Source organism: Uloborus diversus, chromosome 10 (genome assembly GCF_026930045.1).
Source record: "Uloborus diversus isolate 005 chromosome 10, Udiv.v.3.1, whole genome shotgun sequence".
Taxonomy (NCBI): Eukaryota; Metazoa; Arthropoda; class Arachnida; order Araneae; family Uloboridae; genus Uloborus; species Uloborus diversus.
Window position 1 is genome coordinate 100,317,769 of NC_072740.1, and position 17,120 is coordinate 100,334,888.

The window sequence follows — 17,120 nt, forward strand, 5'->3', positions numbered from 1 at the left end:
ATATATACTTTATAATGTCAGATGTACAATTTTTATGACTGGGTGTAAAATTAGTCAAACTAAGTCTTCTTTTTAAAAAAGCTGTCAAAAAAAGATGAGTTAGTATAAAATTGTGGGAAATAAATTTAAATTTTTAAGTGCAAATTACTACCAACAGCTAATTTGGAAAAAAAATAAAACACTACTAAAAGATTCCATAAAGGAAACAAGAAACATTGAAAACTTTTATTATAAAAAAATGATACATGAACAAATGGAATACAACAGAATCAAGAATCACATACTTTCAAAGAGAGAAAAAGCATAAATCTTTGGTACAATAAAAGCAAAATTTTAATTGTATACTTATTAAGGATCTATATATCAGTGTACCAACTGAGTGCTTCTTGCACAAAGATGGAAAATATTACCTGATGAAAATGTATTTGTACTTTTAGCTTAATTTTTGCTACAGTACAGTGAAATCTCTCTTAGTACGATTTTTAACAATATAAAATGCTTCACATGCATAGCAAAAAAAAGGACAAATATATTTAGCAAATGTATAGCTTGAAATATCAATTTTTTTCCCGTGCAATTAAAAGAAAGTAGCATAATACTAAATCTGTGCAATGCCAAGATTCTTAAAGAAAATCTACCCTAAAAGGCACCTATGCTAACACGTTCTGACCACTTAATCTTTTTGAATCAACAGGGTTGCCACAGGGAAAGTGTAAAAAAAAAAAAAAAAAAGGCCTAAAACTTTCAAAAAAAAAAAAAAAAAAAAAAAGTAGCTCATATGATTAAAGAAATGATATAATGAACAAATTGAAGGAATTTTATTTTTATTGCATAAATAAACTACTTTCGATCAAAACCAGAACCATATGGGTGTACTAGATAACGCTTAGGCTTCTTTTCTGGTGGCCATGAGAATTTATAAAATATCCCTGTTAATCAATATAACTGGAAAACTACAGACATTGTCCATATTGGGCGCAAGAGTAGCTCTAGAGTCCGCTTGATGCATCCACCAGAGGCAATGTTTCATGGTTTATTTATTTTGATAGTTATAGAACATGAATTCATGAAGAGATTGGAAAAACTCATGACAGGAAATAGTACATAATATCAAGTTTGTCTTAACAAGTAAGTGAATTGTATTGTTTTAAAGTATGAAGAAAAAAATTAGATAATTTTACCTGTAATTTTGTTGGTAATTGAGTTTTATTTTGAAAATAATGGGTATTTTCAGTTAGAGTTCATATTTGCATAACAGCCAAAACTTGGCGAACAAATTTCATTTATAATTTGTAATTAATAGTTTTTTTTTATTCATTTCTAAAGGTAGGAAGATTTTAACTATTCATTTATTGAAATAAAATGGTGTATGATTGTTTCGTTTTTCATAGACAAAGTAACTTTCCTTAGAATTGTTTCTTGTTAGAACTTTTCAAAATATCAAGTGTAGCTCAGAAACATAACCTGTACAATTAATTTTTCTAAACGATCTTTTTTATAAATCAAAGTTCAAAAACTCTAACTTTTTTTCTGTTGTATTTCTTTTTCTTCATGTTAAAACTTGCGAAACAAGAGAAGGCTTTACATTTTTTAACTTTTGAAAATTTCTGTTAGTGTACAAAACAGAGAAAAATAGAAAAAATCTCAAAGTCGGAACATTTTAGAAGTAAATAGTTGATCATATTTATTTATTTTTTCAATACAGAAGGACATTTTTGATCCATACTTTGTTTCTGGGTTGTGCATGTTCTTTTTAAATATGAATATCATATCAAAAAAAAAAAAAAAAAAGAAATTTTTCCACACAAAAATTGGGTTCTTGGAGTAAGAAAAAAATGAGAACTTAGCTGCTATGGTTATTCAGCAAACTACTTTTCACTCAAAAACAAAAGTAGAGATAAGGTTTTTGCATCATTTAAGCTGCTCCCTGATTGCTGTTTAAATGCAATAAAAATAAAGAATAATGAGCTTCAAAATAACAAATAAGAGATAAAAAGTGTGAAAAGAATCTTGAGTATTTTCGAATGAAAATTTGCGTTGGTGAGGGGTCTAGAGAAAAAGTAGCCGTATTGAAAAAGATGCTTTTCAGAAAGATTTTGCTTGAAAGTCTTCGAAAGTCAAAAAGGTAGTAATAAGTCACATTTAACTAGCCTATGACAACCGTGACTCTATAGCTTACATTCATTCATATTAAAATAGTTTTTGGCAGATTACTATTTAAAAAAGTTCCTTGTGGTATAGTTCTTTATAAAATGTTTATTACGAATAATTTGAGGTAATAGCATTCATTTATTCATTAACATAGTTAAGACAATATACAGAGAGAAATTTATGTAAGACTTTGCTATAAAGAGATTTCACTGTATTTTTTGTAGCAAATCAAAGTTTGCAATAAAATAAATTTTAACTGAAACAAAATCAAAACAATATCTTCTAAACCGCAGATGCTTTAAATAACAATGAAATAGCCTGCATATTAAAATAGAGGTGCTCCAAATCCTAAAGTTCTTTTCATGCTATCCCAATAAAATCTCTTCCAACCTTCTCTAGTATTTTCCAACTCCTTCTTCGGAATCCCTAACTGCTGAAATTTTATTTCCGTGCAATCTAATTTTTGATCAATATCTATTCTGACTGTAGAATAATGATCAGCAGGCCAAGTTTTAAATCTCCAAGTCATTTGAATGAATTTATTTGGAACCTGGGAAGATAAGGAGCTTAAAGTGAGATTTAATGGAATTGAAATGAAAATACATGTAAGATTTATTGCATAAGATAAATAAGACAAAAGCCAATACTATAACAAACAATAAATATCTCTTTTCATAATTTGATAATTGTCAATGTAAAACACTTGCTTCAAACAGTAGTACAGCGCCTACATAAAGTGACAAAAAAAAAAAAAAAAATCCTCCTATAATTTCATGTACAGTCGACGCTCATTATAACGACCACACATTATAAAGACCGTCCCATTATAACGACCAGTGGTTAAAGTCCCAACTTTGTTCCTATAAACTCTATGTTAATTTGCTTTCGTTATAACGACCGTTCTGTATCGTCTAATCCAATACAGCGACCGAATCAGCGGATTTTCTTGTGTTCTTTCCAATAAAACAAATTTGTAGCTTGGAATGACATTATTGTTTACGGACATCTGCCTGAAGTTTTCAATGTCAAATCCAACTTTAAGAGGGGTGGGGGGGGGGGGAGATTACCATTCACCACAACTAGCACAGAAAAAATAATGGGAGGAAAAAATCGAGAAATTTCCAGATTCCTAAGAAAAGGGAGTTGACAGATGTATTGGTAGTTTGGTGTTTGAATTTAGTGGTTTTAAAGATTTGGGGTTCTCGAGGGACTTTTAAATGTTTCTTTGGAAAGCAAGAGAAACACAATTTATCACCTATATCTGAAACAGAAAATAATGTTTTGCAAACATCACGTCTGCTAAAAAGGCAGACCTCTGTTTCTGGTTTTATCTTCAGAAATTGTTGTAGTAGTAGTAGCAGATTTGAAAGTGTGTAACATTTTCCTCCCTATATTTTCTACTTTAAAACTTGTTTAATATTCTGTCATAATATTTTGCACACGAGTTTTCTAAAAATTCCTATGATAAAAAAAATTTGGGCATTTACTTGGGCATGCATGATGACGGTGTACATTTTTTAAAATTTATATCTCTTATAACGACCACTCGTTATAAAGACCTTTTTCTCTGGGACAGAGATGGTCGTTATATCAAGCGTCGACTGTATTTTTATTTTACAAACATTTTCTGAAAATTGAGGATGAAGTACATTGAAACATCCAGATCAGTTTTTAATATGAATTGAATTGTTGCAAACAGCTCAGTCACATGACTAGTATTTTAAAAAGCATCATGAACATTTTTAAAGTAGACTTAACCGTAAAGCAGCGAAATGCTGCCAGGTGGGTTAGTCCAGTCAATGAACACATTGTAGCATGCATGGAATATGCGATAATTTTTGAGTTCAGAATATTGTTGGGGTAGTTAGTAGGTAAACATACTAAAAGTCCTTACACCTGAGGGTGAGCAAAAGGTGGGAGGGAGGGGGAAGCACATCTTGTTTTCTTTAAATATATGTCGTAAAAGGTGGGAAAAATGAGTTCAAAATAAAAATTCAAGCTAAATAAAGTTCCTATAAAACTGTTTCTACACAGAATTGTCTAATTCCCAATCATTTTCAGGGTATATAATACGAAAAATCGATGATTTTCCTGAGAAATTCTTTTTTTTTGTCAAACATTTTCTCTTAGTGCCTCCCGGGATCAGTATTCATAAAAATTGTCAATGAAAAAGTTGCAGAGCTTTAAATCTCCTTCAATTTGATGTGCTACTTTGTTACATTTTATTCAACCAATCAAAAGCTACAGAATTTCAAACACGCAGCTTCATGGCAAAAAATGGAAGACCTGCCATTCACAAACATCAAACCCATTCGAAAAGATCACATACTTCTTCTTTCCTTAATGAATTTGACAATCTGACTGACAATGAAGAAGTATTTGTGGATAACTACAACACAAATGATGTCACACCTCCAGGGGGAGGAGGGTTTGTGAAATTGTGACAAGGGGGCAAGAAATGGGAAGAAGTGTGAGATCCAAGTATTTTTTAACACAAATATGTTATGAAAAGTAGCTTGTAAAACATACTTTGTGACAAAGTGGGAAGAGGGTTAAAAATAATGAAAAAAAAGTGTGACATCATCTTCGGATAGCCCTTTACCAAGGAGTCGGATGAAGATTTTCAGAATTATGTATATGCAGTATGAATAAGTGAACTGAAGGAGTGCACAAAGTGAGCGCTATAAATAGTATTTAAAGAAATTCAAAACAATATTGATTTAATTAAATTTGAATTTGTTGTTGCTGATGACATCTACAGGGATCAAAGTGACCAACTGACAAAATATAGGACATTTTTTGAAAAAAATATAGGACATATTTTGAAAAAATATAGGATTTATAGGACACCAAAAAATGATTTAAATTTTGCATACACATCATAAAAAAGTTACCTTTTAGTGCCACTGATGAAAATATATGCATACGAAAATTATTAGACATATTTTATTGATTCTTTACTTATACTGTAAAAATTTCAATTTTTCACACGCAAAAAATAAATAAAAAAGATAATATTATGGGAAATAGCAATTTATTTCAATTGAAAATCAAAATATGGTTTAGCAAAAAATTACATAGAACTTCCGACTCTTTCCGAGCAGCTTTTAAATTTTTTATTACCAGCGTCTATTACGGCTTGCCCCATCTCAATGTCAATCACGCATTACATTTAAGTCCTAATTTTTTATTTCGTATTCCAATCATCTATCATTGCCTGAGCTGAATTAATGCTTTCCTTACAACCTTTCAGTTTATCTCCGGAAGATTTTTTTGTTACATCATTCGATTTAGGTTTTATTTTTTTCCTTCTTATTTCTTACAGTTTTTTTTCTTTCTATTCCTTTTATTTCAAGTGTGGTGCTTTGCACAACTGGCTCATTTTTATTTATATCAATATTTTTCACAGGTTGTTTTACCGAGTCTTTTATCACTCACAGAGCAACAATTGTGTCTAAACTCATGTTTGGTTTGTCACTAGTCACAATTCTTTTGTTAGCCTCTCTTCTCGGAAGTTTGGTCATGAGAGAAAGTCAGAACAGCCTTATCAAGTTTGGTCAAATTAGGGTAGTGCAGCTTTTCATCCTTCAGGTTAAAGATGAAATTCCAATCCTTATTGACGGGGTTATCTGCTACATTCTTAGGAATATCTTCGTCATTGATATTGATGTACATTAGGGTATATCAAAAAAAAAAAAAAAAATTGTTTTATTGAGTCGCACACCCTGATATTTTCCCTTTTATGTCAAAACAATTGTAAAATATGTCATATAATTTTAACAACACCAAGCCATGCCGACTTGCATCTGAAATTCTGAACCAGCACTTATGTACTAAGCGGAATAGAGAAAATTTTTTTTTCGAAAATTGGAAATTTCATCCTGATAAAACGTTGCTTCTACAGCCCCATATGTACAACAAAAACATTTATCCAAATTAAAAACTATTAAAATACACAGCAGGAGGCCTTTTTTCAAAAAAATTGAATTTTTCTATTTTTTAAAAAATTATACATAAATTTATATTAAAAATATATCAATTTCAAAAATTATTAACGAACACATGTTTAAATCAACATTTGCAAAAGAATAATAAAAAATAATTATATTTAAAATGAAAAATTCAACTGAAACACAATTTCCCCCCCCCCCCACATATTTTTGAGTACTATGTGGGAGGGAGACTTAAATATTACATGAGAGCAAAATCTCCTACTTAATGCTAATTACCTATTTTATTATTTATATTTTTCAGCTTCATAATTTCTAAAAATTTACTTTATGTTTTAAAAAAAATATTATATAGAAAAATATTAGTTTTTTGAAGAAAATTATAAATTTTAGGCTAAGTGCAGGATACTTTAATATTTTTTAACTTGAATAAATGTTTTTGTGGTACATTTGGGGCTATTTATCAACATGAAATTTCAAATCATTTATTAGATCTAATTGAAGTAAATTTTCACCAGATTTCCCTTGAAGAGCTTCTTTTTTGATGAAGCAGGGCATAACTTTCAATGAAAGGTCACATAACTCGTTATGCATAAGGTATAAAATTCCTTTGGGGTACCAAAAATATAGGATTTTTATTGGAAATATAAGATTTATAGGAAATATAGGATGGTTTTCGACCTTTTTGAAAAATATAGGATTTATAGGAAATATAGGATGACTTTGATCCCTGCATCTAGTCTACAAAACAGTTTGGCAAAAAGAGATGCCTGCATAAAGCGACAATGTGGACATCAATGTCAGTTAGAAAACTGAAACGACGGTTAAACATGAAGGCTTCTATCCAACTTTTATTATAACAGTCAGTCAGCTGACAAATCTGCTAATGATGCCGCTGTTGAAATATGAGACTAATACGCTCTGAGCTTTAGGTGATGCTGACGTTGATATTGCAAAGACAGCTATCATCAGATGGAAAAATGCTTTGTTATCTATTATTTGAGAGGAAGTCCTTCTAGTTGATTTCTTGATAGCCAACTCCCTAACTGATCATAACATCCTGCTGGCACAATCTGGAAGAGGAACTTAAGATCCCCAGCATATCTCAGGAGAAAGGGGTTTGTCAAAATACACCAGAAATCTTAAATCATACAAAATGTGTCTCAAAATCCATTCTGAATCTATTGAGTCTGCTGGGGTCATATGTATCTCTCATTGTATGGTGCTCCAGCCACAGAAAAGTCCCTCAACGAGTTCCACAACAAATCATTTATCAAAGAAGCTGTAAACATAAAGACTGATCTCTTTACCACCAGGTAAGACTGTAGCTAGGAACATAATGGTGAAGGATAAGAGGGGATTTAGCAATGAGATATGCACTCATGCACAAAATCTTTACACAAACAAATTCACAGATATTTTCAAAACAGCAAATGATAATTTTGAGTTTTTTTTCTGGAACGATACATAACATTATAACAGACAAATGTGAAGGAAAAAACAGATAACATAAACAATAGGTAATAACAACAGATAAATATACCAATCGGCATAAAATTGTTGCACAAAACATGAACTAATCTAACACTATCTAACTCATTCTGGAAAAATATAGTTGGTCCACTTCATATTTATGCAGGGGAATGTGGGGCAAAGTGAAATGGTTAAGATGACAGAGTTTTTCAAAACGAATAAATTGGAAATTTATTTAAAAAATTACAGTACACAAAGAAAGAACATTGTATTTTATAATAAAACTTGCGTTGAAACAGTATTTTTTTTGGCAATAACTTTGAGTCTTCAAAAAAAAGTGGAAACTTTTTTTTATGGGGCAAAGTGAAAAATAAAATATTTATCTGGATGAAATATTTCTATTCGATTATAGAACACTTTTGATCAAAAAAATCAGTAAATAAAAGATTGAATGAATAAATGAAAATATAATGAAACAATAAACGAACAATTAAATGAATAAATAAATTAATACATAAAGAAAAATAAATGAGCGAGTAAAAGTCTTTATGAATAAGAAAATAAGTGAATGAATGAATAAAAAAGTGAATTACTGAATGAAAGGTAAATCAATTAATTAATAAATGAAAACGTAAGTGATTAATGAAATGATTGAGTCAGCAAATGAAACAAACTATTTCAAATTTTATTATCAAATGAAACATTTACTTTGCTCTTTCTACTTTACATTGCATGCACTTGACTAATTGTACAATTTATTTAAAATACAAATAAGCTTAATATTAACTAACTTAAAACTGCATTGACTATTAGGAGGTCTCAATTAATATTTAACATCTTAATAACAATTTTATCATTTTGTAGTCACAAAAATAATTTTTGACTTACTACAAAATACTGCAATATAAGTAAAATCTTTTTTTTTTTAAATTTCCTATATCACCAAATGTTTTACTCTTTGGCAGTATTTCTTTCCTGACTGTAATAGACTTCATATAGTACTACATAGTGAAAATATTACCCGATAGGTGGAGCTTAAAGCAGAGTAAATATTTTACTATTTCACTTTGCTCCATGTTCCCCTACCTAACAAGAAAAGTTGAATTGCTTTAAGGGGAAAAAAAAAAAAACTATTTAGCAAATTTGTGTTACATTAAAAAAAAGTTAGCAAATATTTTAACCTAACGTGGTTTTAACCAAACAACCCTGGTCTAAGTGCTAACCACACAATATATACACTAAATAAATACTGCGTGAGAATAAGTTTTATTAATATGTTGTGGTAATATAAATTTTTTAATTTCATGAAAATGACTTGAAACAATTTCTTATTGTTGTGAAACACATACATGCACACAAAAGCTTTTAGTATGTGGCAATGTATAGTAGTTTGTTTATCCCCTTCATCTGACTAAGCTCAAATCGAAATCAATATGATTCAAGAATGAATAGAAAGAAATGGAAATAAGAAAAATCACAGAAAAACATGTAACAGCAGAGTATTGAATTCAAAAAATAGTTTTACTAACCTTAAATTCTTATGCAAACCCAACTTAAAATAAATAAAAAGAAACAACTCAGGTAAAAGTTATTTCCAATCGCCATTAGGTATTGCATCACAGGTGATCCAAATAAAATTTATATGTTAATAAGACGTAATATCACAGTAAAAATGTTTTTTGCTTTAAATTAGTGAAGAGATCATATGCAAAAAGAAACATTTACTTCAAAAATGTGTGCTTCAATAATGAAAAAGAAAACTATTCCCCGGTGAGAAGACATCACATTTTGGTTCAAATTGGTGCTAGAAACCATAATCAGGGAGAGATACTTTCAAATGTTATGAAAAAAGAAAAATTTCTGAGATGTTTCACTTTGTTTTACAATACAACTAGTTTCAAAACTACCAGCCTTTCGGCCTTTTAAAAAAATACGAAACTTTTGTATCACATAAGATACTTGGGAATCAAGGAGGTTTAGTTCATAGTTTCTAAGAAATCCATCAGTCTATATGCATGTTAAGATAATTTTGGATTTGTGTACATTCATAAACAAAAAATTCAATAGGAGTATCACACTTACCAATTGAACAAAATTGCCTTGAACATTTCCATCAAATAACTCAAAAGATTCATTTTTTTCTGCTTTAACAACACAGTTTCCTTGAGTAAAAGCTTGCACTAACTGAAATAAAGAGTAAAAAGTAATGCAGAATTAAGTCTCAATTAGGGATGACCAAACTTCAGATTTCAAAAAAAATTCTGTTAACCAGAAGAAAAAAAAAAAAAAAAAAAAAAAAAAACAAACACACACACCAAGGGAAAAGAAGAAAATTATTATGAAGAAAGTTGGGTTCATTTACAGACCCTCACAATATTCCAAACTCTAACAGACCCTCCATAAAACTAAAAAACTCAAAAACCAAATCTAAAGAAGTCTGCTACTTTAATAAAGAAAAAACAAAAACTTGCTTTCAAAATATTATATTTTATGAAATCAACATTGGAACTCTTAAATGTATTATTTATACAAATCAGGAAAGACAGCCTTGCATTGTTTTTGGCTGAACAACATATTGAAATAGCAATTTTCAAACCTTGAAGCACCCCACATAATGGGATTCACATGCCTCAGTTAGGCATTCCATTCAAACTTAGAATTAAGTTAATAACTTACAATTGACAACAGAGAAAAGTACGAAATTGGTAAAATGGTAAAATTGCTGAAATCTCGAAAAATTGGCTAGATTTTAAGAAATATATTAAGAACCAGTATTATTTTGTACATAATACAATTGAGACTTCAATCAGAATATTAATTAGAAATTTCATTAATATGAATTCAGTAATTAAAACTTTAAACTGCTTTTTGAGGACAGCCGATTCAAATTTATGAGACATGTGGCCCAAATACTACACAAAATATTGAAATTGCATGATTGTGTGAAAAAACACATCACTGTCAGGTTTTTACTACACTTGCAAGTTGGATTTTTGTGTCTATAGATACAATTATTTTTATCATTAAAAAAAAAGCAATAAAGTATAATTATTGCCAAAGTTGAACACAGTAAAAGTAAAAAGAGTTTCATTCCTCCAAAAATAAATAATTTCCATTTTTACTGTTTTGGCAAAAAGTGGCAAAAAGGATTTTTTGCTGGGACGGTTTTTACTGTTTTTTTCCACCTATGGCCACGTGCCAACCCTATCTCAGTCTATGCTTTAAAAAGGTATAGGTGAGCGGGGGTTTTTTCATGATCACTAATAGATTTGTATTGAATTTGACATTCCTGATTGTCAATGCTTTACTAAAATTAAAATCTTTATAATTAACAATCAAAAGCAAAACAATTAGATCAAAATTTCCTGAAAAAGAACAATAGAATAACATCTATATATTCATAGGGGTCTAGCGCATTTTGACGGTCAAAAAGTAGGAAAAGTAGAATATTTTCGCAAAAAAGTAGGAAAATGTAGGATCAGTATTTCAATGCCAAAATAGGAAATTTTCAAAAAAGTTAAAAAAAGAATTGAACAATATTTTTCATAAAAAACTTCTCTTTCATATTTCTAACTCCCCAGTACATATCTTACATGCAAAATATATAAATAAATGAACAAACAAACAAAATAGAAATCATTATATATAACTGGAGTACTATATACACTTTTTTTTTAGGTCGACTCAACTTCATAAACCAGTCATTAAAAATTACTTATTTGAATATTTTTTTTTCGAAATTCAGATGAAATATCATTCATAAGCATGAAATAAAAAGATACGTACAATACTAATCTAGAAGCAATATTATATTGTCGACTCCGGAAACTTCAAATTATAAGTAAAACTTGTAATGTTTTACAGCTGTTAGTACATAAAGCTTTGTTATTTTAATTTTATTATTTTTTAAAGCTGCATGCTTAGTTATATGTCTTATGCTAGAGCTCAGTTCCATTTCCTCCATAAGGTTTATTTTAAATGAAAGTTTTATTAATTTTAAATTGTAAATTACCTTTTTAGAATACTAATATGTATATTTAAGTAAATACTTTTAAATTCTTAGCCAAAATCCTGCAAGTAATTTAAAAAAAAAATTTTTTTTTTTTCAGAAAAAAAAAAAAAAAAAAAACAGTTGGCTCTCTGTTTAACGACTTTCAAGGGACCAAAAAAAAAAAAAAAAATCGTCCTGAAGTAGAGAGCGTCTTTAAATAGAATGCTTTTAACACTGTAGTGGACCATCTGGGACCATGAAAAGCCATCGTTAAATAGAGAATCGTTAAGTAGAGAGCCAACTGTATAGATACAAGAAATGTAGTATGTCCACTTTAATAGGAAGTTTGAGCTTAATGTTTCAAAGAAGTTTTCGTATTACTAGTAAAGAAACATAATCAAAGAGTATTGCAGGTTAACAGGCAGTATGTTGAACATAATACAAACTAATGTGTAAAGTTATACCACTGAGCAAGAATAAATAAGACAGGGATGCTCCCTCAAAAGTAAGGGCGCATCACACCAAATACTACCAAAGAGTACTAAATACCCCCAAAAAAAGAAAAATACATCTTAAAACACCCCTCCCCCCTAAAATTTTCAATGCCGCAGTCCGCGTCATGATCCCTCAGGTGGACACCCCTGAATAAGAATAAGTTAAATACTTGTTTAAAATCAAATGCTATTCTATTTTTCAGAACCTATCCCCCCCTTTTTTCTCTTTAATAAGAGACTTTGTTCAATACAATAGTAGCAACATTAAAACATTAAATCGAATATACAGTTTTTGTTGAACTTTTTAAGAGATGTATTTTGGAAGAAAAAAAAATATTTTAAATTTTAATTCCAGGAACAGCTTGGATAATGAGTCTTTAAAGTTTTTTTTTTTTTTTGGATTTTTACATTGTTGTATTTTTAAAATGGATGAATACTTTGAAATTGTTTTAAAGATTTTTTATGTGTTATCGATTTCTCCCCCTATATTAAATTTAATCAAAATCTACTACTGTGCAGTCAAGCCTGGAGTGCGCCGGTGGGAGGTTGCTTTGACCTTCCAAAAATTTCTTTATTCGGCAAATATTTCCTGATAATGACATAACTGCTTATTTTTCTTGAGACTTAACTGCAATTCTTTAATAGGCAAATGTCTCTTTTTATTAGTTATATTTATGTGTTACACACATATTTTATGATTTGCCAAATTCAGAGCTTCTGCCCTCCCAAGAATTAAAGCTTAGGGTGCCCCTGAGGCAAGTTATTACCAGCATCAAGAGCGTTTAAAGAAATAATGATACAATTGAAATAAAATTTTAGAACATTTCTATGCTAGACAATCCAAATAAAGTTCAAACAATACTGAACATTTCAAAATTATTATCTTATTGCAAAGTACCAGCTTCCAAATCAATGTTGATTGAGTAAAGAGAATTTTTTTTTTTGATTTCAGTCAAGTGCATGATAACCCTTTTGAAGCATTTTATTGTACTTTAAGTGCTACTACATCAAAAAATCCAGCAATTTAAAGAGGCAGAAATTTTGAAATAAGTGTACTCAGTACTTATGCAACAAAATATTTTAGGTCAGAAATAACATGAAATTTAAAACCTTTTTTTACTTAAAAAAGCTTTATTTCTCTAATTAAACTAAACTTCATTCTGCGACACTAAGAGTTATGTCTATTTTACAAAACTATTGAATTTTAAGAAAATGTAACAGAAAAAGGGGGAGATTTAGTTTTTCTCCCAACCATAGCTCAAATTGAAATTCAAATATAATAACTAACATTACATACCAGCAAAAAAAAAAAAAAAAAACCCATACATAATCAAGTCTAATTATCAAAAGTTCATATTTGTATGGATGGATTTTTTTACTATGTACTTTGTAAAAACCAAAGTTGTTTCTTAATACCAGAAGGAGAATTCAGAAGAAATTGCAAGCATGTACACCTTCATGAAATAAAATCAATATTAAATATTAACATTTACAATGAACAAATTTTTAATTTCTGAATGGAAATTTCCTGCAATCACATCAATTTCAAAGTCTTCTGAAGGAATTTCAAGCTAAATTCTTTAGGAAAATCAAGTTAAAACGTAGGAAAAATCGGAATTTTTCGCTAAAATGTATTAAAACTAGGAACTTTTGCTGAAAAGTAAGACCTTTCCTACATAAGTAAGAAAAAGTAGGAAAAGTAGGAGGAAAATAATCACTGTATTCACAGTAAAACTTTCCTTAATTGCCACCACTGGACAGCAATAATCTCTGAACAGTGGTCACTGAGACAAGCAGATCAGCATAGAAATAACATTAAATTAAACCTCTGAAAAATGAAACATAAAAACAGTACTGCCATAGGAAGGTAAAGCGCAGTATCTGCAGAATTGAATTCTTGAGCTATTTGAAGAAATGCGTTTTGGATTCCATACAAGCAATAGGGAAATGTTGGAAGTTGACATTTTTTCGTGTTTCAGTTGCAGCATGAACAAAATAAATTTTTACAATAAAGTGAACATACAATAGTTGGAAAAAAAAAAGAAAAATACAAAACAGATGCAAAGTGCTCTCATCATCTTTAATCAAACATTTTTACTTCCTGCTTTTTATGACTATAATAAAAAAGGGAAAAGCTAGCAAAATTGACACTTTTTTTCCTGTCCCTTTTTATCACTCTTTAGGCAGAAACATTGTAAGCAGAAAGATTCTATTTTGGCTTCCAGGGATGTTCTTGTCATGTAATATTTTCTTTTTCTGAAAGCCTGCTGATAATGCGCCCACCTTAGCAATGATCACCAGAAAATATCATAAATTAACACAATCTAAAAAGATTGGCAAACGCAATACAAATGAATGCAAAGGCTTTTACTTGCTATTTTCATTAACATTTTGTGACCATTTTTATCAACATTTCCTAACCATGTCTGCATTTCACATAGCTTCTTTAATGACTGAAGAGAAAAAAATGCCACCTAGTGGATGCCATAAGAATCTTTTATAAAAATAGCTTAGAAAATAAGAATTAAGTATACATTCATTTTTATTTTAAATCCAGAAAGGGAAAACAAAAAGCTTTTAAATAACATATTACAAAGCAATAAAAATATTTGTAAGAAAATAATGTACTATTAAAATACATACTTCTTTAATAGTCATTGCATTGTAGAATTCTTCAGCAGTACATTTAAAAGTTTCAGTAGACCTAAAATCACAGGTTTCGAAGGATGTCTCATAATTTGAAGCACCTTTAACAGCAGTTAATCCAATCGCCTTAGAGAGAGAGAAAATTCTTATTAGAGGTCAGATTTGCAAGCAGAAAAATAATTACTGCAAAAAGTTATGCTATGACAGTGCAATTAATACAAAACTTTTCATGTCACTAACATAACAAGAAACACTGAATAAGTACATTTATATGACAAAACAGCACCTTAAGATTTATGTTTTAAACATAGACTAGTTAACCCAAGTTACAATTACCTCATTTTTAATATTACTCTTTGATTCATCAGATGGACCTCCTTCTTTAGTAGGAAGAATCAGTCCTTTTGAAAACTCTGAAAATAGAAAATAAAAATGATTCAATCTTTAAACAAACTCAATAGTTTCCTTAAAATTGGCACAAAGATTAATTTGAAACAAAGCAGCAGAAATAATATAAATTAAAAATAAATACTAATTATTTTACAAGTTTTTTAACTACAAGTGAAAGTTCTTATATTTTTTTTCTCCTTACACTATCCTGCTTAGGATGGCAGCCCATAGAAGATGGCACTCCCTCAGGATGGTAGTACAGTCGACGTTTGGTACAACGACCCCTGTCGTTCAGAAGAAATCGGTCGCTATAATGGGAAGTCGTTGTAACGTATTGCATGTTATTTAATCTTTCTTTTTTTAAATTTTTAATGTAGAAAGAGTTTTCAAGGTTATGCTTTGTCTCAAAAGATAATCAATAAACTAACAAAATAATAAAATAGTTACATTAAAAAACATATTCTGCTAGTTCAAAATAATAAAATAGTTACATTAAAAAACATATTCTGCTAGTTTCTCTCTCTTGTTTTAAACATTATGCTGTAATACAGTTGGCTCTCTGTTTAACGACGGCTTTTCAAGGTCCCAGTTGGTCCACTATAATGTTAACAGCATTCTACTTAAGGATGCTTTCTACTTAAGGAAGATTTTTTGTGATCCCTTGAAGTCGTTAAACAGAGAGCCAATTGTACTATCCATAAATTACACATACAACTTTGCATCTATGGAATAGGGAACGGGACTTCCTACATCGGGCGCTATAACGGAAGAGTCGCAGTAATAAAGTGTCATTCTACAGAGTGTCGACTGTAGTAACATCCCAGGGCATTTTCTCCCGCTAAGCCTAATACGAAATTTTGAAAAGTATGCACCACATAATAATCATAAAATGAACACTATGTACTTATGAAATCATTTTTGCACACGTGGTTAAACATATCATAATTTCTATCATAACAAAAAAGTAAAAAAAAAAACCTTAAAATAATTGATATTGAACAATAAAACTATAAATATATTCATGATATCTGTTACATTTAGAATTTTGTAATCCATGACTTTAAATGACTTTTGCTGGTAATTTTCCATGACTCACAAGATGCCTGCAATTTTCCAGAAAAAACATAGGTAGCGAGAAAAAAATCCTGGATTGACCCCTGAAATATATTCATGATATCTGTTACATTTAGAATTTTGTAATCCATGACTTTAAATGACTTTTGCTGGTAATTTTCCATGACTCACAAGATGCAATTTTCCAGAAAAAACATAAATAATTCTCAATAATTACGTGAAATTAAATTTAAAACCATCTTACTTTGGACAATGGACAATTTTTTCTAAAAATACAAATTCAAGAGTAATGTAACAAGCTGAGAAACGATTAGACAATTAAGCACCAATGATTAATGGCATGAATGAAATAATTCGAGTTTTAAATGAAATATTTTGCTACCATATTTGAATACATTTATAAATCTAAAACTTTCGACAATCCTTTTCAGTTTTAGACAAACTATACAGATTTCTAAATGGAAGAATTTACATATGAATAATTTTATTATTTTTTCTCCAAAAAATCTGATATGATAACCAATAATATGGGGTTAACCAATAATATTAATTAGGAGTGTACAAATCCTCAACTACACAATATGGCACATAAGAAAGGTTAAAACAATGCTAAGCACAAAATTTTGAATGCCCAAGTAGAAGAATCACAGTGAAAAGAAAACCGAGTGTTTTATTGGAACGGATGCAATTGTATTTTAAAATGTATGAAAAATTAGGATTAACTGCAAAAGCATAAGAAATGGTTATGATGAGTAAATTTTACACATAATTTGTAAAATTTGATAACTATGTATGCTCTGTAGCCCAAAATCCATGGTCAACTGTCAGTTTCCATGACTTTTAACCATGTTTTGCTGAAATGTCGATTTAAAATCATTAAAATGTTTACAATGAACATTATGAAATAACGATTGACAGAAATTATGACAAAAAAGGTTACGTATGCGTATT

The 17,120-nt window shown here is 29.6% G+C and overlaps 1 protein-coding gene across 1 annotated transcript in view; it reads right to left on the bottom strand.

Moving 5' to 3' along the window:
* Positions 1 to 217: 217 nt before the first annotated feature.
* The window catches only part of LOC129231218 (activator of 90 kDa heat shock protein ATPase homolog 1-like), a 60,524-nt gene continuing 43,621 nt past the window's right edge, over positions 218 to 17,120 (bottom strand). Inside the window, exons 6-9 of the mRNA XM_054865474.1 lie at positions 15,042 to 15,118; positions 14,703 to 14,831; positions 9,657 to 9,758; positions 218 to 2,701 (exon numbers count right to left, since the gene is read on the bottom strand). Of these exons, the coding sequence (XP_054721449.1) occupies positions 2,477 to 2,701; positions 9,657 to 9,758; positions 14,703 to 14,831; positions 15,042 to 15,118 (533 nt within the window). The 3' untranslated portion in view covers positions 218 to 2,476. The remainder of the gene's footprint in view (positions 2,702 to 9,656; positions 9,759 to 14,702; positions 14,832 to 15,041; positions 15,119 to 17,120) is intronic.